The following is a 25,427-nucleotide window of genomic DNA, read 5'->3' on the forward strand; positions in this document are numbered from 1 at the left end:
TACATGATATAGTGAATTTTTATGGCATAAAGAATGTTGTTTTAAATATTGATATATCCACAAGCTGATGTGTTACGGCAACAGTATAAAACACTCAGTACAACTGTTATTAATGGTGAAATAGAGATAAAAACCATTTGTTTTGTACTATCCATTCAATTTTGAGAAATGTTTAGGGTAAAGCTAAATACATACTCATTCATAGATAATTGGACACCTTTCTGGGGAAAACCTGGTCTGATTAGGAGAGACGGCATCCATCCCACTTTGGATGGAGCAGCTCTCATATCTAGAAATATGGCCAAGTTTATTAGCTGACCAAAACCATGTCGACAACCCAGAGTTGAGACCAGGAAGCAGAGCTGCAGTCTTACACGCTTCTCTGCGCCTCCATTAGAGCAGCTGCCCACCCAGTCCTTTAGTATAGAGACTGTGTCTGTCCCCCGTCCACCTACATTATTTAAAGATAAAACAAACAGAAGAGTTCATCATAAAAACTTAATAAAAATTAAATCAACATCTCCAACAGTCCAAAATAAGAGAATTAAATGTGGTCCTTGTCCTCTAAAGCTGTTTTAGTCAATTAATTAATGTCTGATTATGATATTGATTTATTTTGTCTCACTGAAACCTGGTTGCAGGAGGATGAATATGTTAGCTTAAATGAATCCACTCCTCCAGGCAGAAAGAATTGGCAGTCGCACCTCCTCCTCGCTGACCCCGAACACAGGTGCACCACAACACTGTGTGCACAGCCCTCTCCTGTATGCCCTCTTCACTAGGGCCGGTTTTTGCTATGGGTAATGTGGGTGACCGCCCAGGGCACAATCTATGTGAGGGCGCCCTGAAAAAAAAAAAAACTCTCCAGTTTTCTATACCGCTCATTTCCACGTCAAGTTAGTGGAGTGGGCGCCCTCATTGCCACGTCAACTTACTGCTGAGAGTCATACAGGTTGTGTGTGTGTCAGAAGAGCCACAAGGAGGGGGGCAAGGGATAGACTGACCCCAGGCAGCAGGCCACACAACACAAACTGCTTCCAAATAAATTGTATTTCAGGGCGTAAATGTAGCCAGGACCGCCTCTGCTCTTCGCTGCCAAGCACAGCTCAAATGTCATCTTCAATTTGGCTGACGACCATCCTGAGCCTCATTGTTGTTGATGAAGCAGCCTCCAGAGCTGAGGTGCAGACACTAACCAGCTGGTGTCAGATCAACAACCTCAACCATCACTAAAACTAAAGCACTAATTCAAATCAAATCAAATCAGATTTTATTTGTATAGCCCAAAGTCACAAAGTACATTTGCCTCGGAGGGCTTTACAAGATGTTTGACGGTACAGAACAGTTTCTACCGTCAGGCTATATTTTGAACACATAATCTGATAGGACTGTCTGCATAATATGCACCAACCATGACTGTTGCTACTGACATTCTTGAATTTTTTTTGTACAATACTTTACTCTATAGTCACTTGTTGCTGTATAAATTAATCATATCCCTATGTACACATCACTTTCTGCCACTATCAGCTTTTTGGTAGATTGTAGTATATCCTATTTATATAGTAAGATCACACCCTTATAAAGGGATACTTTCAATACTTGTATATATTCTAAAAACCATGTTACTTGTACAGTGTACACAACCCTGTGCAACAACCTTTGCCCTTTTACCTTAAATTTTATTGTATTGTTTACAAAAGATTGGTTCTCTGCTTCTCTGATTTCATGTGTATGTATGTTAGTATTGTTGTTCTTCACTCATATTTGTGTCAATTGTCTACTAGACACAGGAAAAACAGTTGGAAAATATTAATGTGCTATCTGCATTCGTCCATTGCCTTCCAAACAGTGTGTATGCCTGCTGAACAAAAAGCTCTGTGTTTTCTCAAGTGACAGACAATTTCAAACAAATACACCCACGGCTGGGTGAAATAAATATCTCTCTGTCGACACCCATTTTGTCTGTCCAAACAAACCTGGACTGTCGTTGATCCATGTATATGAGCAATCTACAGCCAGTTTCCCATCTGCAGCCATCAGTCTGTCAGAGGAAAGCAATAATAATAATTAAAAACAGCCTCACATCTGTGTGTGAGAGTGCACATGTGTTTGTTGGGTGGGATGGTTCTTATAGTAGTGAGAAGCAGATTAAAGAGCATGAGAGAGACAATATTTTTGCTAAGTGAGGTCATTCTGAACCAAGGAAAATTACGCTTTTAAAACCTGAATCTTGATTTTGTCATTTTGAACATTGTTCCTAGAAAAACACCAGTTTAATTTATATGGGGACACAGTAACTCTGGCAGACAGAATGTAGCAATAACACAAATGAGTATTAGCCCTGTTATCCAAACCATCCTAAAGAGAGAATATGTGACTTTGAAAAGTTATATAATAAAAATTAACACAATCATCCTCTGTTGGGTTTAAAAGCAATAACACACACTTTAACTAAATTCTAAACAGTCTGGATTTGCTTAAAGGGTTTTAGGTATGGTAACGTCTGCACATATGATCAGCAGTAAAAATACTTTGTCCAGGCCCGGTCATTGTTCTCCAGTGGAAAGAACATGAAGTGCTTCATCTTTGGCCAGGTGTGCTGCTTGAAATTGCCACCAAGCACTGCACTCAAAGTTCAAGCTATTTCAACTTTGACCTTGCATGCTGTTAACCTTTCAAAGCACCAACAATAAGATAATAGCTATATGTGATGTAGAACATACATAAATATAACTTGACAAAGAAAGCCGCTATGTCTTTTCTTTAACAAAAAAACTTGTGAGGAATTCATCATAAATGTTAAAGATCTGCAGTGAATGTTAAGTTACATTGACAGAACTTAAAATGGTAAGTTTATTTAAAAAAAGACAAAGGCAGAGTAATACGTACTGTATGGCATGACCCTAATTGTTTCACCAACCTCCATTAGAGTCTGGCCTTATTTGTTCGTGCTGGCCACCTTCATGATGTAAATATTCAAATAGTCTTAATACATACTACATACTAACTCTTCTTGTTTGCAGTTAGAGGTGTCCTGTCTCTTTTACAAAAAATGTCTACCGAGAAATTCTTTTTGGGCCCAAGAGGACTTTTTTTCACCAAGCACCCATGGCTAGCCCTGTTAGGATGGCCGTGTAGTGGCTTGAGGCATAGGTTAGATGAACACCAACCAGGTGTTTATTTCACAGACACTAAAACAGTCATTATACTGACATGAAAAAAAATTCTGTGGACAACAGGCAAAAAGTGTTTCTAACAGCAGCCGCCTTGGTGGAAAGTGACAGCCTTTTACTGGTAATGCCCTATAGACCCTGACACAGTACAGGGGAACCTGAACTTCACCTGACATCAAAACATAACAAAATAGAAGAAAAATCAAATACATTTATACGGTATACTGTTTATTAGACTGTATGATCTTGTATGATCTTATTGTGTGAAACATTACAAAAGGCAATCCTTAAATTCACCTTCATAAACTGATGACTCATGAACTCCCTGCTACACTAATGTGTATGTAACCCGCTAGCTGCTACAGAGTTTGGACCAGAGACTACTGTAGGTTCGTGGAGGAGGGTTTAAAGAGGAAATGACAGACACAATAACTAAATAGAGCCACAAGGTATGTTGAAAGCAGTTAACTGTATTTACCATATGGAAAATAAAATTCATTGCAATGGCATCTGATCACTCAGTAGTTCACAGTCTCTTTTTTAATACAAAACCAAATAAAAGTGTCCCAATGGAACAATAACGTTCCTTTAATTGTTCCTGGAATATTCCTTTAATGTCTTTAAGGTTCTTGAATGTTCCTTTAATGTCTTGCCGTTGTTAGTCAGCGCGCTTTGTGTGTATGTCAAGTCAGGGGAAAGTTAAAAAAAGTCAGGGGGGTCACACGTCAGGTGTGTGTGGTGGTCCTACCACAGACACTATCAGTTAAGGTGAAGAAGGGGTTGGATGTCCTCTTCCGGCTCAGGTGCTGGTTCCCTACTCCTTTGGGCAAGGAGAATTTCACTGGCTTGCCATCTCCCTCAACCAGGAGAATCCAGATCCACCTCTAAAGGTTTCTGAGGGGTCTCAAAAAACCTAGCCAAGTCTCTGCCGAAAATAATAAACCACAGGTCCTCCACCACCTCTCTGCTGCAGGTAGGTGCACTTTCACGGGTTATTCTGTGTTGGTAAGTAAGTTAACAACCGCTGTTTTCTTATTGATTTTCTCTTCCGTGATTTCCCTCTGCACGTACTGCTGCTCTGACTCTGCACTGCACTGTAACTATCGCGAGAAGAGGGTGGGACAACTTTCTCTGACAACCCACGTAAATAATACAACAAATAAGAATTGAGAGTGTGCAAAATTAATATTATTGACAAAATAATAAGCTAAAGAGGGTTAATTGATAAAAATATATATATTTTAAGGGGAACAACAATAGTAACTGTTTTCTACTGGGTTACATGTACATGGTATTTCCCTGAAACCTTTAAATAGTTCTCAGGAACCCTGGGAACTCTTTTCACCTGAACACACTGGAGAAAAGACAAACACACACACATTTCACCTATCGCAGAAATGTCACATTTAACCTTATTCTTTGGTTGCACTTCACAGCATATCTGTTCAGACTACCACACTAGCCAAACAGAATGTATGTTTCTCTTGCAGGCCCAGCCTCCAGTCAGTCACAGCTCAAAAGCATCACAAGATCTACAAAGATGCACAAACAGTGCAGAACTTTGTTACATGGTGTGAGCTAAACCACCTACAGCTCAATGTGACAAAGAACAAGGAGCTGGTAGTGGACCTGAGGAGGAAAAAAACACAGGTAACCCCTACCTCCAATCGGGCGGCTTCTGTGGACATTGTGGAGGAGTACAAGTACTTGGGAATGTACTTAAGCAACAAACTGGACTGGAATAAGAACACTGAAGCTGTCTACAGAAAGGGTCAAAGCTGCCTCTATTTCCTGAGGAGGCTGAGATCTTTTAACATCTGTGGGACGATGCTGAGGATGTTCTACGAGTTGGTTGTGGCCAGCGCTGTCTTCTTTGCCGTTGTGTGCTGGGGCAGCGATTTGAAGGTAGCTGAAGCCAACAGGTTGAAGGACAGGGACGGACTGGCAATCTGGCATACCGTGCATTTGCCCGGTGCTGGTTAGGCTACTGCGAAAAAAGTTCGCCTCGGGGAGGGAGGGGTTGTTGTGGGCTGCTCTGGTCCAAAATGCCAGGGCCGATTTTTTGTCCCAGTCCGCCCATGGGTGCAGATGGACTCGCTGACTGTGGTGTGGGAAAGGAGGATGCTGTTTAAGGTGCAGGCTATCTTGGGCAATGACTCCCACCCACTCCATGAGGTGCTGGACAGACTCAGGACCAGCTTCAGCCAGAGACTGCTGGTACCAAGATGCTCCACAGAGAGACACAAGAAGTCTTTCCTACCTGTGAGCATCAGCCTGTACAACTCCTCACTAAATTCTGTATAAGGTTTTGATTTACATATTGCACAGTTCACTGTTACTTGTTTTTTAATCTACTGTTACTGTTTTTATTTAACTGTTATTTATTTCAAAGACTAAATTTTTTATAAGGTTTAGATTTACATACTGCATATCTCACTGTTACTGTTACTGGTTCTATTTAACTGTCATTTATACATGTGTGTATTGTTAAAATAGGATATTATATAGGTGTATATTGTTAAAGTTTTGTTTTGATGCTATTGTTTTCTTGCTATCACTTACCTTTTGGGAGCTGCGGTAAGAAAAACAATTTCCCTGTGGGGATTAATAAAGTACTTCTGATTCTGATTCTGATTCTGATAAAACCTCATAGTTAGGCCGGGGGTGCGACTTATACTACGACTTATTCACACATGTACGACTTATGTGTGAAATTATTAACACATTATTATATCATGCATCATGCAACGCATGAAGAATGCGCCATGCAACTTTCCTGGAAGTTTTTGGATGGATCGACAAAGCATGGGCTTCAGTGACAACCGAAACCATCCTGTCGGGAATAACTGGAACTGCAACTGGAGTTGTTTAAAAGTGACACCGAGGATGAAGATTTCATTGGATTTAGTGATTTGCAGTGACACTGATGGTTTATGCGTCATGTAACGTTAGCATACCGTACACTTATTCAGCCTGTTGTTCTCTATTCTATTTTTATTTTAAATTGCCTTTCAAGATGACATGTCTGTTCTTGGTGTTGGATTTTATCAAATAAATTTCCCCAAAAAAACGTATACTCCAGTGCGACATATATGTTTTTTCCTTCTTTATTTTGCATTTTTTGGCTGGTGCAACTTATACTCCGGAGCGAATTATACTCCAGAAAATACGGTACCTTTCCAGATGTGTAAGCTGCTGACGACATAGGCACTAATGCAAACCCATACCATCAGAGATGAAGAGTTTTGAACTGTCCGCTGATAACAAGCTGGTTGGTCCTTCTCTTGTTTAGTCCACAGGACACAGTGCCCATGGTTTACAAAAAGAATTTACATTTTTGATTGATCTGACCTCAGAACAGTTTTCCATTTTTCCTCAGACCATTTTAAATGATCTTTGAGAAGATGAAGGCATTGGCTCATGTTCACATATGACTTCTCTGCATTTGTGGATTGCACAATGAACTGTGTTCACAGACAGTGATTTCTGGAAGTGTTCCTGAGCCTGTGCAGTGATTTCCAGTCAGGAATCATGCCTGTTTTTAATGCAGTGCCGTCTGAGGGCCCGAAGATCATAAGCTGAGATGTTTTGACCTTTGACCTTGTCCTTTGTGCACAGAGACTCCTCCTGATTCTATGATATTTTACACTGTAGATGGTTTGATCTTCAAAGTCTTTGCAATTTTACGTTACATAATTTTTAGACAGTTTATTACAGACTGGTGAACCTCTGCCCATCTTTACATCTGAGAGGCTCTGCCTCTCTGAAATGCATGATACTGACCTGTTGCCAATTAATCTAATTAACTGTCAAATGCTCCTCCAGTTGTTTTTGATTTGTGCTGTATACTTTTCCAGCCTTTTGTTGCCCCTGTCCCAACTTTTTTGAGATGTGTTGCTGCCATCAATTTCAAAATGAGCTAATATTTTCCATGAAATGGTAAAATGTCTCAGTTTTAACACGTGATATGTTGTTTATGTTCTATTGGGAATAAAATATGGGGTTGTGAGATTTGCAAATCATTGCATTCTGTTTTTATTTACATTTTCCACAGTGTCCCAACTTTTTTGGAATTGGGGTTGTAAATACCTTCAATTGGAAAAATATTGTTTCAAAATCAATGCAGCAGAACCAGAGATACAATACTCACAAAAATTTGACTTTCAGGTGAAATTTACAGAAAAGTTCATGCTACAGTGATATTATATCATGAAAGTAGAACATTTAAGTAAAAGAATACAATGGTAATTTCTATATCTCAAACAAAATTATTGAAACAAAAGTTAACAACAGTGGTGTGTATAAAGAATGACTAAGTAATTTGTCATATATCCTTGATCATCGATCACAGCTTGACTACATGTCTCATGCTGTTCATAAGTGGACTTATTCCAACCTGCTGGTAACTTCCCTTTGAGTGCTTCCTGTTTGAAGCCTCACACTGACCAGGTACTGTTGATGGATTGTTGGGTGTCGTCTTGGTGTCATGATGTCAAAATGTGAACAGCATGATGAGGAGGACTGTTTCAATACAAACTGTCGCAGAACATTTAGTGGTCCATTCATGGATCATACACTTGTTGTGATTTTTAATCACCTTGTTAGAGAACAGCATGTTATGCAATGAGTAGTGTATCTTTTTACCCTGCATTCTTCTTCCTTGTCAAAATTTGGCAGCTACATTACCCACGATGTAACCTAAGATGAGGAGCTGCTTCTCTCTCTTCTCTGGTATACCGCCCCATATTTGTAGTCCTTGGTGTTGACACTGAGGACCTAAATTAGCTTCACACAGTAAAAACACAATAATTCTCAATATTGAATGTAAGATTAATGTAATCAAATTCCATCCATCCATCCATCCATCCATCCATCCATCCATCCATCCATCCATCCATTATCTAATTGCTTATCCTCATCAGGATCACAGTGGGGTTGGAGCCTATCCCAGCTGATGTTGGGGATGTAATAAAAATCTCAAAATATATTTTTATTAGCCAACAGCCACAGTGGCTCTCAGATTCTTTTAAGTAAAAAAAATCTGAGTAAAAGAAAAATTGGAATGGATTTTACATCCAGTGTTGATTTAGTTTCCACATGTATCTGGATAAAAAGTTACACTACACCACCAACAACACCTATCTAACTAGGGCTTTACAGCTAACCAATCAGGTAAATGTATCAAAAACGTAGTTTGGACTCAGGCGAGCAGTGAAGTAATAAGTGAAGTGAAGGAATAAGTGAAGTGTGACTACATGTCTGGTCATCTTAAATTGCCCTTACAAGAGGACAGTAATGGAAGCCTGTCCTCACATCCTCAGTCTGACTTCATATTTTGGAAAGAAAGGGAAAAAACAGCAAGCATATGCAGCTAATTGGAGTCTGAACACACCACAGGTCTATCAGTCACTGCAATAGCTACATTAATTACTTCTGTCTCTGGGATTCAATGTATTGTATACTGAATAAAATGCTTACATGATTTCAAGAGCTCCTCTCTTCTTCTTCCCCTCTCTATCACAATGCATGTTACCAACTGAACTTCTAGAACACAGACAAGGTATTTCCTCACGACCGCTGTGCTCCTCCAATGAGCGCCGCCTGGCTCTGCCACATGTTCACTCAAGGCAATCCAAACTTTTTTCGTTTGTTGCTCCCCATTGGTGGAACACACTACCAGTTCCTACCAGAACAGGGGCGTCCCTCTCTACTTTTAAAAATCTCCTGAAGACCCAGCTCTTCAGGGAGTACCTTCTCTCTTAGCACTACCTACAACTGGACATGGGAAAGCTACCCGTTTATAACTTGTCATAGCACTTATTGTTGCACTAATGCTTTTTTAATCGGACTATACCATGATTGTTCCCTTCTCTGTAAGTCGCTTTGGATAAAAGCGTCTGCTAAATGTAAATGTAAGCAGATGTTGTCAGCAGTGTTTTACGGCAGTCATCTTTTTATTCTTTCAGTTTGAATCCTTTTCAAAGTGACAATGCAATGCAATCTCTCTTTAGCTTTTCCTATATAAAATATCATTTTGTTTTTGGGGTAAACAGTGGTTGCATGTCTTTAGATTAAGGAATAGTTCAACATTTTGGAAATATTACAGTATAGTAGAGATGAATATCAATCTTGATCAGCGGCTCCTCCAGTCTGCATGCCGATACTGAACCCCAAATTGCACCCAGTGGGTGTGTGAATGTGTATGAATGGATAGAAACCTAAACTGATGAGCAGTTGGCACCTTGCACCATCAGTGTACGAATGAGTGTGAATGGTTGAATGAGATATGTGCTGTAAAAGTGCTTTGAGAGGTCAGAAGACTAGAAAGGTGTTATATAAGTACAGTCCATTTACCATTTACTGGAAGCAGCTGTCAACACCTCTTAAGCTCACTGATTAAGTATTGAACCTTCTTTGTTTCATTCATATTCTTGATATAAACTGATATTAAACGGATATTGAGATCATGCCCTTATTTTCTTCTGGGAATTTAGTAATGCAGCTTTACAGTTAGAAACATACATATGGTGGGTATCTCAAAGGCTGATTCCAGTATGATTAGACTAAACATAAACAAATAAGGTAAACAAAATATCAGTGAAAAGTCAATGAAGAACTAGAAGCAGGGTTCAAATATTTAATACATATTCATTATGTGGTAAGTCTGTTTTGAGTTTACTTTCTTAATTAAAAATTCAAACTGCTCAGTATATCAATGTAAAGTTCTCCACCTAAGTAAAATATAATCTGAAGTTATTAAAAAAACATTATATTATATTATATTATATTATATTATATTATATTATATTATTCTAAGACCGGGGAATTTCCTGACTCCAGTATTTCTAAAATCTTGGCTGCAGCATCTCCTATGACCGTTAGGGAATGGAGAATATAACTTTAAAGTCTTTCAATTCTGACAACACGTCGCCAATATCTTTAACTCCGCCTGCTCCTCCTCACATCTCCTTTCTCTGTCCAAGCTCACCTCTAGGAGGCACCCACCCCTCCAACTGAGGGATAGTTTACTCGGGATTTAAGGAAACGACGGAAAACGTCACAATAAGTCTGGTTCCACTGGATATACTTCTTCTGGACGTACAATTACGCGCGTCTACAAGATCGTTACAAGCTGTCCGAGTTCAGGATCGCTTTATTCTCATGTTATTGTTTTTTTACAGTGTTCAAGCGACATTAATCGTTCTGTCTTTCGTGTATGTGGATTTCCATTTCTGAACTCCCCCGAAAGTGATGAGAAGCCAGGGAATATGATCTGCGCGTAAACTTTTCTTCTCCCAGTTTTTTCCGATTCAAATTAATTAATAATGCAAATCCTACTTTCCACAGCAATGCTATTTTACCTCAAGGTGTCTGCCACCGCAGAGCCGAAAGCCAAGTGTCCAACGCGTTGCGATGTGAGTACGTGTCCGAGCCCCAGCTGCCCCAGCGGCTACATGCCAGACCGCTGCAACTGCTGCCTGGTGTGCGCACAGGCAGAGGGAGAGCCATGCGGGCGTAAGGACGACCTGCCATGCGGGGACGGACTAGAGTGCAAACACCCGGCGGGCAAGCGGCTCTCCAAGGGCGTCTGTCAGTGCAAGTTTAGCCACGAGGTGTGTGGCAGCGACGGGAAAACATACGGCAACGTGTGCCGGCTGAGGGCGACTAGCAGGAAGGCCCTGCAGCAGGGACTGCCAGGCATCAACCAGATCCAGAAAGGACCGTGTGAGATGAGCATAGGTACGATTTACGCAATGGTGGCTTGATTTGGAAGCACTTGACAGGGCCAGACCAATTACTTTACCTTAAGATCTTAAGCAAATCTGTAATCCCCCTCCTTCCTTTTGTTAATATTAATAGTGTATTATATTATATATTACAATTAATAGTAATTTTAATATTGGTATATATATATAAAAGATATATGATAGATATATAGATGATATATATATAGAAATATATATATACAGAGTTGATAAATAGGTACAGCTGATGCATTGACCAAACTTAGTTTATTAACAGTGTGTAACAGTAGATATCTGCATCATTGCAGAGGGAGGCAGTAGTGCACTTGAAGCTGGGCTCACTTGCTAAATTCACAAAGTTCACTTACAATAACAGTTTAGCTAGCTTGTATTTGTGTGGAAGTGACTGGTGCTAATTTTAGAGGAATTTCAGTGTGACTTTTGCTGTTATTATAAGGACAAAAGAGACGCATGATGGATGTATTAAGAACATCAGACGGTGAGTGGATATTTCCACAAACTGCTTACTGATTGTTAAAATATGGGAGGAGTAAAGATTATGTACATATCTGTGAAATATCTATCTGGGAAATATTGGAAAGAAATATTCACTGTATTATACGTAAGTACCAAACCAGCAGGCAAAGCACATAAAATGAGTCCATCCATCCATTATCTGTAACCACTTATCCTCATCAGGGTCATGGTGGGCTGGAGCCTGTGAAACAATCAGGAAATAACTTTTTATTATTTCTCTGATTAACCAGCTTTATCGAGGCGGTGCTCTCTCCCAAACCGTCAGACACAAATCAAATTAAACTTTTCACTGTCACTATTTTGCAGTGTAAATTGTGAGTCAGACTCAGATTAAGAAGCTGGGTACATGAAATATACAAAGTCAGAACACACACACAGGTTAGTGGATAGTTTCACAGGAAGCAGAAAATTGCGGGTCATTAAAGTTTGTATGACCTTAAGGCATGCTTGAAGTTCAGTTAACTGATTGAATCCATCTGGCCAGATTGATAAATATAATTGGGTATCGTCAGCATAACAAATCGTTCTTAAATACAAAGTTGACATTTTGACCTAATGCTAGCACAATCTGACAAACATTCCTAAAAAAGTCTAAAACACAAAGGGTTTATTTTTGGCAGGAGCATGAATGTGAACAGTAAATTACTTGGTACTGTTCCTATTAATCAGATATCATTTGTAGCCTGTTGCTGATGCTAAAGGAATTGTCAAATATCCACACAGTAAATTTCATGTCTCTTGGGTCAGTGGAGATTTTTTCTGCCTGTCCAACATTTCCAGGGCAACATGACTCTCAGTTATGCGGATGAATGAAACAGATTGCAGTCTGTTGTGCTGATGAATGAAACAGATTGCAGGTCTACTGCTACAATCATCACCATAATCCCCCACACACATATTCCGCTCTATTTACATTTCCTTTAGATCACAAACCATTTTGCCTGGCTTTAATGTGGCTGACACTCTCTCAGTGGAGCATTACATCTTCATGGGTGTGGAAAACTAAACACCCGAAAGTCCTAACTTCCACATTAGTTTTGATAAATCATCAATCATTTTAGTTAGTAGAAGTGAGTCTGAAGAAAATTGCCCTAAAAGGCAAAAATGATTCATTTCAGTTCAATTCATCTTTTTTTTAAAAGTGACAGTAGTCCAACCTTGAAAGCTTGATCAATAAACTATAAACTGTGATAATATACTATATGCTTCAGTTTTGCCTTTGAATAATTCAAACTCCAAGCAGACCATGAAAACTTTCACATGTGCTGTTTGAAGCTCTCTCTAGGGAAAATCTTAATCCACAGAGAAAGCCATTTCTTTACCTGATCTTGTGGAATTGTGGTTGACTTCGGGAGGAAGTGACTACAGCTACACAGGTGAACATCCAGGGAATGGATGTTAGTCAGACAACACAGATGTCCTGTACAAAAAAGGGCCAAAGTTGTCTTCACAATAAAGACAGTTTTATGGTCAAATTATGGTTTATTACATCTTGGATTATATTGTTGTAGCTCCAGTCATTGGTTCTTTCAGTTAGGATATCGCTGGTGGTTCTTTAGCTGACAGATGATGGTTGTGGCTCGGAGGCGGAACAGGTCATCCACTAATCTTTATCGGTTTGATCTCCGGCTCCTCCGGTCTGCATGTCGAAGTGTCATTGGGCAAGATACTGAACCCCAAATTGCTCCTGAAGGCTGTGCCACCGGTGTATGAATGTGTATGAATGGTTAGCTCCTAAAACTGATGAGCAGTTGGCACCTTGCATGGCAGCCAATGCCATCAGTGTATGAATGAGTGTGAATGGGTGAATGAGATATGTAGTGTAAAATGCTTTGAGTGGTCGGAAGACTAGAAAGGCGCTATATAAGTACAGTCCATTTACCATTTAGCATTTAGATGTACTTTCATTACGAGCTAGTCTCTTACTGTGTCTGTCTGTTGTTTGGTGGTGGGCAGGTAGTGTACAGTGGGTGTTTAAAGGTTTTTCACTGGTTAATGAGAAATGTTGGTTTAATGTTAATTGTCAAGTATTTGTAATATAGTTTGCATATCAGAATCTTATACTTTTAATGACAGCATAAATAATGCTAATAATGCTAATAAATAAATTCACTTTAGAAATCTACCCATAATTTAGACCCAAACAATACAGTAATGACAACAAAAACTTTTACTTTTCACAAATATTTAAATTATATTTTAAAGGCTGTGTAATAAGAATGTGAATTTGTAAAGACTAGTACATTTGTGAAATTATTTTCAGTCTAAAATAACAAGCCACATTTTTCTCAAGGACTGACTTGGCTCAGCAGTGTGCGGTGCAGCTGTAGAAATGATATGTAACTTACTATTGCTGGTTGAACAGTGCAGGACGGTACATATGACCCTGGCTGATTGAACCTGGTTCTGCCAAGTTCAATCAGCCATCAGGTGGCTTTTTTTAATGTCTTGTTAGTGAAACAGAGGGGACTGATTTGTATCCTTACAGACACACTTCATATTTCAATGTGTTCACTGCATTAAAAAAAAGAAAAAAAAGAACATGTACGCTAACAACAATACCTGGATCACCTGGATGTCAAGGACATTCTAAACAGGAAGAAATGGGCATTTTAGGACAGTGACATGGACGAGCTGAAGCCTGCACAGGGGGGGACTTGAAGTCTGTCTGAGAAAGGCAAAGGAGTACAGAAGGAAGGTGGAACAGAAGCTGCAGCAGAACAACATGAGGGAGGTCTGGGATGGCATGAGCACCATCACAGGCTGCAACAAGAAGGGTAGCAGCACAGAAGAGGGGGGTGCTGGGAGAGCAAACCAGCTAAACCTGGGTCATGTTTTCAATCAATTTTATACAGATCATACCCAGTTGTGCATTTCTTTTAATCCTAACCATTTTATCAGATTGGACAAATATCCTGTAATGGAGTGTCTATAAAACTTAAATATTATTTTTGAAATTTGAAATCTGCTGTTATTCATATTGTCACACCTAATCTAGTGTATGAGGAAATTAAGATTTTGTTTTAAGTTACATCAAATGTTATGTCTCGCTTTAAATCCATCCTTTCAAATTATGACACTGAGAAAATCAACCATGCCGTTTTAACTTCCCAGTTAGATTATTATGTTAGTCTTGATTTAATTGAATTATTAAGTGCTGACTGCATAATTTTTCTTGCCAGTATAGGTCCTTCACATCCTGCCAGTCCGCGTTACAAGTTCAACTTCATAGCCGACGTGGTGGAGAAAATCGCTCCTGCTGTGGTCCACATTGAACTCTTCCTCAGGTACTGACTGTGTGTTTATGTTTGTAGGGGTCACTTTGGACGTTTTGAATCCATTATCTATCCTTTGGATACTATAGCTTATTAAAGTGCTGTTATCTTTTTTATTCACACCACAGGCATCCTCTCTTTGGTCGGAATATCCCTCTGTCTAGTGGATCAGGATTTGTGATGTCAGAGAATGGGCTGATTGTTACCAATGCACATGTAGTCTCCAGCACCACACCTGTGTCTGGTCAACAGCACCTCAAGGTACATAAAAGCTGATTCTCCACAGTGATCATTTATGTTGCAATTTAAATAGTCACAGCTTTGTCATCTATATCAAGTTAATTTGGCATATTTCATTCTTAGTCCCCTGACTGTTAGATAAATACAGTAAGTCCTTTGCTGCATCCTTCTCTGCCCCCACTTTCCTGTCTGTCTACAGCTCCTACCATCTAATAAAAAAACTGACACATCATTGGCTCAAAAACGACTTAATTTGGTTCTTTAGAACATGGGTTCTCAAACTTTTTGGAGCCACTGGAGAGAAACCCTCTTATGATCCCCATGCAGATTAAAAATGTTTACTGCCATTTGTACTCCTAGGTGTCAACTGAAATACTTCAGACCTGTTTCCTGTCCAATTGAGTGTGGTTTCTTACTTTTTGCGATCTGTTGAGCCACCAAATACAAAACTCTCTGTTGTATTTGTTGAATGTGAGGCCAGGTTCACCATTTGTGTTATCTGGCACATCTATTCCTCACCCTTTCGCTGGAAAAATCATTTGTTTTGTCTTTAAACTCGTGACTGCTTCGTGATGAGATGACGCTTTAGCTTGGCTGGCTTCATAGCTTCAATTGCTAGTACCTGAAGACACATGACACATTTTGGTCTTCCATTGTTGTTCTCAATAAAACCATAAAACTTGAGATAACTGTCATGATATTTTTTAGGTTTAGCCGGTTAGGCCTTAGCATCACTTGAAGTCGACAGACTTAAATATATGTCCATTATCAGCATTTTTGCTTGATTTATGTGATTCTAGTTAAATTGTTTTTCTTTTTTTGTTTGTTTGTTTTTATGATAGGAAATTTGCAAGAGTGTTTTATTTTGAAAATCGACCAGATTCTCTATGCTGTATGCTTCTGAAAAAGACACTTCCGATGGGGTTTTAAACATTGAACAACTGCAATTACCTCGAGCAGCAACATCTGAATGGAATATGTTGCATCGGTTGGAATTTAGCTGTAAATTAGATAAATGAGTATTGTATACTGTACCTAATATAAAGCTGACTTTATAGAAATTGAATCAACTAAAATCTAACATATGAATTAGCTTTTATTTAGCTTTTAGGTGTTTTATTTGATTTAAACTTCTTGATATTTCACTCTTTCATTCCTTCCCGTAGGTCCAGATGCATAATGGTGATGTATATGAAGCCAGTATCAAAGACATTGACAAAAAGTCAGACATTGCTACTATCAAAATCAATCCACAGGTAAGTCCACAGCTTCTATGGAATTTTCTCAACAGGATGGAAATTGTTGTGTTCTTGTTTGTAATTAAATGTGTGGTCATGGGGAGGACTGACTTTTATTGAATCAATTACTTGTAAAGTAATGATTATATGGTTTGAGGTGAATTGTCCCAACATGTATCTTGAGATGTAATCAAATTCAAATTTTATTTGTATATCCCAAAGTCACAAAGTACATTTGCCTCAGAGGGCTTTACAATCTGTACAGGGAGTGACACCCTCTGTCCTTAGACCCTCGGTTCAAGTGAGGAAAAACTTGCCCACAAAAAACCTTTAACAGGGAAAAAAGGTGGAAGAAACCTCAGGAAAAGCCACAGAGGAGGGATCAGCCACAGCAGCAGCCACAATCCATGAGAACCTGCTGGACGATAGAGCACAGAAACTCAGGGGAAGTAGTTTAGTTAGTAACATGTATTAATGAGATATGTATGTTTACAGATGGTGGTGGTAATAGTGAGAGACAGAGAGCTCTTTTAGATATGATGGTGCCTGACCATGAAGAGCTTTGTAAGTAAGGAGAAGAATTTTAAATTCTATTCTAGATTTAACAGGTAGCCAATGCAAGGAAGCCAAAATGGGAGAGATGTGATCTCTGATCTTGGTTCCTGTCAGAACACGTGCAGCAGCATTCTGAATTAACTGCAAAGTCCTAAGAGACTTATTAGAGCAGCCTGATAACAAAGAATTACAATAGTCCAGCCTTGAAGTAACAAATGCATGGACTAGTTTTTCCGCATCCGCTTAAGACACGATGCATCTGATTTTGGCGATGTTACGTAAGTGGAAGAATGCAGTCCTTGAAATTTGTTTTATGTGGACGTTAAAGGACAAATCCTGATCAAAAACAACTCCAAGATTCTTTACAGTGGAGCTGGAGGCCAGGGTGATCCCATCTAAAGTAACTAAGTCTCTAGAAAGAGAGTTTCTGAGGTGTTTGGGTCCAATTACAAGAACTTCAGTTTTGTCTGAATTTAACATCAGAAAATTGTAGGTCATCCAACTTTTTATATCCTTAAGGCATGCTTGGACTGGCTGTTATGTTTTCCAGGTTGGGTGAGTGAGGCTAAGGACAAGACTTTCAAATGAATTATAATTTAGTTTAGGTTTAGGATTTATTAATAGACTTGAGTCAAATATGGCTCCAACTCCACCACCTCGACCAGTACTTTGAGGAATATGAGTATTACAATGACTGGGAGGAGTGGATTCATTTAAGCTAACATATTCATCCTCCTGCAGCCAGGTTTCAGTGAGACAGAACAAATCAATATCATAGTCAGATATTAATTCATTGACTAAGACAGCTTTAGATGACAAAGACCTGATATTCAATAGTCCACATTTAATTCTCTTATTGACTTTATTTGTATAGCCCAAAGTCACAAAATACATTTGCCTCAGAGGGCTTTACAATCTGTACAGGGAGTGACACCCTCTGTCCTTAGACCCTCGGTTCGAGTGAGGAAAAACTTGCCCACAAAAACCCTTTTAACAGGGAAAAAAGGTGGAAGAAACCTCAGGATATTTTTTCTCACCTCTTCTCATCCTCTGCAGTAGTCTACTTTAGCTCCTGTCTCTTTAAGGCACTCCTCCCAAAAATCTATCTATCTATCTATCTATCTATCTATCTATCTATCTATCTATCTATCTATCTATCTATCTATCTATCTATCTATCTATCTGTCTATCTGTCTGTCTGTCTGTCTGTCTGTCTGTCTTAACCTTTTATAAAACAGCCAAGCTAGCTAAGCTGGCCATCATAACAGGATGGTTGCTGGAACATCTTCTCAATGATGTTGCAGGAGTTCATCAAATGCACTTAAAAGTAAATTGGAGAGAGAACTAGGTCATTTCCCCACATTAATCACACAGTAGCAATGATTACAACTGGAGACTTCCGCACCAAAACAATGGTGATAAATGTATTGTGATCCATTCAAATCATTCACCCGGAGCCTCTTACTGACCTGATTAACAAGTCTGTAGTCTCCATCCTATACCTGTCTAACACCAGGCCGCATATACAAATTAAAACAATAAATTGCGGGGCAGTGTTTTGCTCAGTTGGTAGAGCAGCCCCATGTGTGAAGGCTCAGTCCTTGCTGCGGAAGTCCGGAGTTTGAATCTGACCTGTGTCTCTTTAAATAAATAACAATAAATTGCATCATTCTCCACTCTCCTTGCACCTCTCCAGCTACCAGTCCACCTTCCATACTTTGGTCCATACTGGACTTGAACTGGACTAATCCCTACAGACTGAGTGTGAACTGTCTTAGATGCAGACTTTTTTGCAAAGTTGTTAGTCTGTTAGTTGTGCCTACCTCCTTAGAAACTATGTGTGAACTCTAAATTAGGTCAACGCAAAACACATTCAAAAACACCTTTGCGTGTATTTTCTTTTGAGTTTCTATAACTTCATATAAAAGTTAATGTTGATCAGCACCACTGGTTTATGACTGTGTGTGAATAAATGACCTCCCTTCTGATGAGCAGTTGGCACCTTGCATGGCAGCTAATGCCATCAGTGTGTGATGATGATGATAGTGTAAAAATATTTTGAGTGGTCAGAAGACTGGAAAGGCGCTGGAAAGTAGTACAATCCATTTACCATGTTCGAACACAGTTCAGTGAAATATTGTTTAGACCAAAGACCCAATTTTTATGACTGCTACATTCCATCAAATGGAATGATGACCCTTATTTTGTATTTGTTTGGAAACTTGTTCACTAGATTTTTACTAGAAACTGAATATGTTGAGTAATACTTGGGTGGGTGATTCAGTGAAAAAATATCAACATCTGCTTTGAAAAACCTATATCTGTTGAACCTCAAGTCCCAATGTGACCTTAACTTGATATCTCAGCAGAACTGGGAGAGCTGGATCAGGACCAAAACAGGGAGGAGTGAGCAAAAGCAACACAATCCAAAACACTCCACCTACTAAAACGAGCAGTTTCAGGTTTCCCCCCCCTCTCTTTCCATCACACCATCTGCTGAGCATCTGTTTTTACTCAGCTCAATTTTTTCTCCTCCCTTTTCCCGTCACCTACTCAACCCTTCTCTTTATCATATCCCTGTTTTCCTTTTTGGATCCTTTCCCCAATGTGACTTTTTGTATATTTTTGCACACTATACAGTCCAGTACATGTCCAGCTATGTATGAGATGTTTAAGATGTTGTGGATGTTTCAGATGTCATACATTTATTTTTACCTATTAGTATTATTATTATTATTATTATTATTATTATCATGATATCATCGTCATCGTGAGGCTGCAATTTTAATTTGTGATTTCCTGTACTTTGTTTCAAGCTAAACTCACAAAACACCCACAAACGTGTGTTTGGGGTCATTGTCCTATTGAAAAATAAATGATGGTCCAACTAAACGCAAACCGGATAGGATGGCATGTCACTGCAGGATGCTATGGTAGCCATGCTGGTTCAGTGTGCCTTCAATTTTGATTAAATCCCCAACAGTATCACCAGCAAAGCACCCCCACACGATCACACCTCCTCCTACATGCTTCACGGTGGGAACCATGCATGTAGAGAGCATCCGTTCACCTTTTCTGCGTCGCTCAAAGACACAGCGGGTGGAACCAAAGATCTTAAATTTGGACTCATCAGACCAAATCACAGATTTCCACTGGTCTAATGTCCATTCCTTGTGCTTCTTGGCCCAAACAGATCTCTTCTGCTTGTTCCATTTTCTTATCAGTGGTCTCTTAGCAGCTATTTGACCATAAAGGCCTGATTCACACAGTCTCCTTTGAACAGTTGATGTAGAGATGTGTCTGCTACTAGAACTCTGGGTGGCATTTATCTGGGCTCTAGTCTGAGGTGCTGTCAACTTACGACATCTAAGGCTGGTGACTCAGATGAACTTATCCTCAGCAGCAGAGGTGACTCTTGGTCTTCCTTTCCTGGGGCGGTCCTCATGTGAGCCAGTTTCGTCGTAGCTCTTGATGGTTTTTGCGACTGCACTTGGGGACACATTCAAAGTGTTAGCAATTTTGCGGACTGACTGGCCTTCAGTTCTTAAAGTAATGATGGACTGTCGTTTCTCTTTACTTTACTTAGATGATTGGTTCTTGCCATTATATGAATTCTAACAGTTGTCAAATAGAGCTGTCAGCTGTGTAGCAACCTGACTTCTGCACAACACAGCTGATGGTCCCAACCCCATTAAGAAGATATTCCACAAATTAACCCTGACAAGGCATACCTATGAAGTTAAGACCATTTCAGGTGACTACATCATGAAGCTCATCGCGAGAATGCCAAGAGTGTGCCAAGCAGTGATCAAAGCAAAGGGTGGCTATTTCGAGTAATCTAAAATATAAAACATGTTTTGAGTAATTTCACACTTTTTTGTTCACTACATAATTCCATGTGTTCATTCATAGCTTTTGATTTTTTAGCTTTCATAGTTTTCTTCAGTGAGAATCTGCAATGTAAATAGTCATGAAAATAAAGAAAAACCATTTACAGTTTTTCTCCATTGGTTTGGCTCATTTCTTGAAACTGAGATGACATTCTCATAACAACATGGACAAATCCCCAAACTATCTTGCAGTTTCTCACAACAGAATGGCATTTATCATTGCTTTCATCACATTTCCAAATGCTTTGTACATGTGTCAAGCCTTTAGTACATCCTTGCAAATAGCTATGTACAAGTATCCTACAGTTAACACAATCAGCCAACATTTAGTACATTTTTCAAATGAATGTATCTTGCTGATCTATCCCAATTGGTTGGTTTTCAGTGTCATGGTTATTGTCCTCAAAACATGTCAGCACATTTTCATCGTATAAGTCATCATATGCAGAATAGTCTGCTCAATTGTCAAAATAGTGTTAGGAAACTGGAATAGAATACAGTACATATTTTGGAAGATGTTATAGTAAATTTAGGATAATCAGGTTAGGTGAAATAAGTTTTTCTCAGAAAATGGTGTGGCCACCCACAATGCAAGTTTGGGCCCATACAACACAGATAAACTCCTCCGTTTCCTGGATCAACTGTATCTTGATCTGGTCCCAGAAAATGAGAGGGGTCTCGAAGGGCCCCACCTACCCCAGTTTGTAATTATATGGGACAACGTTAGTTTCCACCGGGGTCCACGCATCCGGGGATGGTTCAACATGCATCCAAGAATGCACAATGTGTTCTTGCCACCATACTCTCCATTCCTCAATCCTATCGAGGAGTTTTTCTCTGCTTGGAGATTGAGAGTGTATGAACACCATGCGGAAAACCAGAGGGCTCTCATGACTGCAATGGACGCTGCCTGTGAGGACATAACAGGGGATCAGTGTAGAGGATGGCTCAGGCATGCACGACGCTTCTTCCCGCGCTGTATCTCAAGAGACAACATCAGATGCGACGTGGATGAGAATCTGTGGCCGAACAGAGCACAGAGAATGGATGGCCAAGAAGATGAGGATGGTGACCAGGAGAGAGAGGGGAGGGACCGTGACTAAACAAAATGTCTTTATTTGTGACTCTTTGTATTTACAGTGCTGATTTGTTGATTTTTTTCTTTTTTGTGGGTTTTTGTATTTTGTGTACACAGTATATTTTCCTTTTTTACGGTTCCCTACCTACTGTAATGTGTACAATTTACGTTAGTTGAGAATAAAAATGAAAATTCCTCGGCAGAATGAGTGCAGTGTGTGTGGGTGGTGTGAAAATGTTATGCCTATAGTTAGAAATATGCCATGACAAAGCGTCTAAGCATTTTGACTTGCAGTACTTACACAATACCAAAGGGACAATGCATTTTGGAGGCACTGACTAGTTATATGAGAAGGGAATGTAGTTTTGACTGAAGGGTAAACTGTTTTGGGAGCTGTACAAACATTGCCAGGTGATCCATGTAGTTGTGCAGTACCATCCAAGTTATTTTGACAGAAGTACTGAATGAATCAAAATGTGCCAAAGCAATAGAGAAGGATCCATGCCATTTTTATGGTACTGACTATTTACATGGGAAAGGGATTTCATTTTGAAGCATGGAAGAGTAGTTTTGGGAGACAAATTACATTTTGCTGGTCATCTGAAGTGTTGTGCAGAACTGCAAGTCTGTTTGGCCAAATTGCTTTATAGTTATGAGAATGTCATCTCAGTTTCTCATCTCAGAGAAGGTGTGTCCAAACTTTTGACTGGTAGTGTATATATGTATAAACTTTATATAGAGAACAGGTCTAATTTCTCCACGTCTTTCTGAGACAGAATGTAGTGGATTGTTGTAATATTTACAGGTGATGTTAGCTGAAGTGGACACAATAGTTTTTAGGTGTCAGTGTATATTCTATGTTTTACTACAGCATTATCTCACCCTGTTTCTTGCCTCCTCACAGACAAAACTGTCTGTATTGTTTCTGGGCCACAGTGCAGACCTAAGGCCTGGAGAGTTTGTGGTTGCCATTGGCAGCCCATTTGCTCTCCAGAACACCGTCACCACTGGCATTGTCAGCACTGCTCAGAGAGATGGCAAGGAGCTGGGCCTCAGAGACTCTGATATGGACTACATCCAGACAGACGCTATCATCAATGTGAGAATAAGGCAGACAGATTACAGTAAAAAAAAAAAAATACTGTTAAGCAGTTCAGTACTCTGGCATTGGGTTCTATCTCAAATTGTTAGATTGTAAAAATGTCATATTGTTTGTGCTATTTATACCACTCATTTTTGTGTTCTCCTTCACAGTATGGGAACTCAGGAGGACCTCTTGTTAATTTGGTAAGCTTTTTGAAGCTTTGATGACTGCTGTGAAATATTCTATGTGAAATTCACTGATTTCCTCCTCAGTTTCAAAATGTGAATGTGTTTGTCATTCTTGCTGTTTTGTCTTTATATTTGAGGATGGGGAGGTGATCGGCATTAACACCCTGAAGGTTGCTGCAGGAATCTCATTTGCCATTCCATCCGACAGGATCACTCGCTTCCTCAATGATTCGCTGGACAAGCACAGCAAAGGTGACTGACATCAAGGGGTACCATAATTAAACACCTGTATCCTGCTATATAAAGATATAAAGAAACTAACTAGAATGTCCTTTCAGATGTGAGGTCAGTAAAGAAGCGTTTCATTGGAATCAGGATGCTGACCATCACACCAGCGTAAGTCTGATGTAATGATAATTATTGTGTTGATTTGATATATCGCATAGACATAGTCTTCACTCTGTTTATCTTTTTTTAAATTTCATTTCAGTCTTTAATTCAGTATTGTCAAATCAGCTCAACTGCTGGATTTTTAAAAAGCATCTTACCTCTCTCTGAACATTCACATTCAAAACATGTCTTGAATGCTGATAAAGTACTAAGAAGAAGCAAAACCATCAAGAACATCATCTGATCTTATAGCTATTTAGGATTGGTTCTAGATGTCTCTGTTCAAGATGTTCTTGGTTACATAAAGGGTCAATGAATATACTGTATACAGTGTGTATTAGTATTTATACACCTCTTGGTACCTGAATTAAAATAATGGTTAAATAATAGTTAAATCACACAAATATGTGGGGAATTTGTTAGATAATGGCCTTTTTTGAATGGTGTGAGTTGTGTTGTTTGTTTTATTTTTGTTCTAGGTTAATTGAAGAGCTAAAACAGCAGAACCCAGACTTCCCTAATGTCACCAGTGGGATTTATGTCCATGAGGTTGTTCCGCATTCACCTGCACATAAGTAGGTTTGATTTGTTCAGTCATTCCTCAGACAAAAGCAGTGCATAAACAGTTTCTGACTCGTTTCTGATTTTAAATTAATTTTATTTGTAAGTCTCTGCTCTTTGTGTCCAGAGGTGGTATTAAAGATGGTGACATTATTGTGAAACTGAATGGCAAACCTCTGATGACCACGGCCGACCTCCAGGGAGCTCTACAAGAGGAAACAGCCCTGCTGCTCGAGGTCAGGAGGGACAACGATGACCTACTCTTTAATATTGAACCTGACGTTATCATGCAATAGACATTTGAAGCACAGTTTGCAGAGTTTAACAAACCTATTTTTGTGAAAGAAAACATCAGATGGTGGAAGCTTTGCACCACTGCAGTGGAATTTTTGTCAAGCGCACACCTCTACTGATGCTTTGGCAACTGGCTGTTAACTGTACCAAAGTAAAACGGAGCCCATGGATATCATGGTGTAATGTAGTTCTGGTGTTGAGGAATTTAAACTGTGCCTCCTACCTGCTCAGACCAGGTCAACATTGGAACCATGGTTAATTTCGTCAGACGAGACGAGACGAAATATGTTCGTCAACGAGCCTTTTTCCCTTGACTAAGACGAGACGATGACGAGACGATACAATGTTCTGAAAACACTGAGGAAAAATGTGCCAATGTGTGTTTTTGTTGACGAATAAAAACAAGATGAAAATGTCATGCAAGAAATAAAAAATAAACAAAAACGTCCTCCTTGTTTTGGTCGACTATATAAGAAACAAAGCAACATCCACTCCTGCTGTCATGTGTTTGTGCCAGTACTTCTTTTACTGTAGCAACGTCACGGCCACACGTTTGAGATCCTCTGGCTGCTCTTGCACCTGTGGCTTGGAAACAAACAGCATGCAGAGAAACACGGCGTACGGACAGTGCAATCATGCTTGTGTTACCAGCCAGCCCTGTCCTTTCAAGACGGTGGCCCAGCACGTGTGTGTGATCTACAGGTGCAAAAAGGTAAACACGGAGGGAGAGGTCCACATTCACGGTGGTAAAAGTACACAGAAGAGCTAGCTCACACAAATGCCCGAGAGTTTAGCCGCAGCAGTGTCCAGTCAGGATTTGAATCGGCCCGGTGTGTGTTCTGCTTTTGATAAAGAGAGGAATTAAATGTGCAGTTTTGCATGAAAGCCCCTAATTCGTCCTCCTTTCTTCCCACGCTTTTGCCCGGACTCTAAGACGCCAGTTACCAGCAACGAGCCAAAATATCAAACCAGCTCCCAACTACAGTACGGTTCGGAGCGTGAGAAGGTTTGGAAGGTAACACTTGAAAGGAAAAAGAGACTGGGTGTGTGGTCCCCTGATTTCCATTATTTAGAAGCAGAGAAAAAGTCACAATGCCTCGTTTTGACGGATGGGAATATGTGCGGGAAGAAAATTGCTGGTAAAAATACCACCAACCTGAAAAGGCACATTAACCT

The 25,427-nt window shown here is 39.6% G+C and overlaps 1 protein-coding gene across 1 annotated transcript; it reads left to right on the forward strand.

The window, feature by feature from the left end:
- The first annotated feature begins 10,165 nt into the window (after window positions 1–10,165).
- On the forward strand, window positions 10,166–24,610 carry htra3b (HtrA serine peptidase 3b). Its single transcript, XM_019257354.2, has 10 exons — window positions 10,166–10,916; window positions 14,646–14,745; window positions 14,862–14,994; window positions 16,140–16,229; window positions 22,639–22,833; window positions 22,989–23,021; window positions 23,144–23,258; window positions 23,345–23,402; window positions 23,876–23,971; window positions 24,085–24,610. The coding sequence occupies exons 1-10, from the start codon at window positions 10,502–10,504 to the stop codon at window positions 24,251–24,253; spliced, it is 1,404 nt and encodes a 467-aa protein (XP_019112899.1). The 5' UTR covers window positions 10,166–10,501; the 3' UTR covers window positions 24,254–24,610.
- Window positions 24,611–25,427: the final 817 nt, after the last annotated feature.

This window comes from Larimichthys crocea, chromosome XI (assembly GCF_000972845.2).
Source record: "Larimichthys crocea isolate SSNF chromosome XI, L_crocea_2.0, whole genome shotgun sequence".
NCBI classification, from domain to species: domain Eukaryota; kingdom Metazoa; phylum Chordata; class Actinopteri; family Sciaenidae; genus Larimichthys; species Larimichthys crocea.

Coding starts and splice junctions, on each gene's coding strand:
- htra3b (XM_019257354.2), top strand. CDS start 10,502: ATGCAAATCCTACTTTCCACAGCAATGCTATTTTACCTCAAGGTGTCT. Junction 23,022..23,143: donor GAGGACCTCTTGTTAATTTG/GTAAGCTTTTTG, acceptor TTTATATTTGAG/GATGGGGAGGTGATCGGCAT. Junction 23,259..23,344: donor GCTGGACAAGCACAGCAAAG/GTGACTGACATC, acceptor ATGTCCTTTCAG/ATGTGAGGTCAGTAAAGAAG.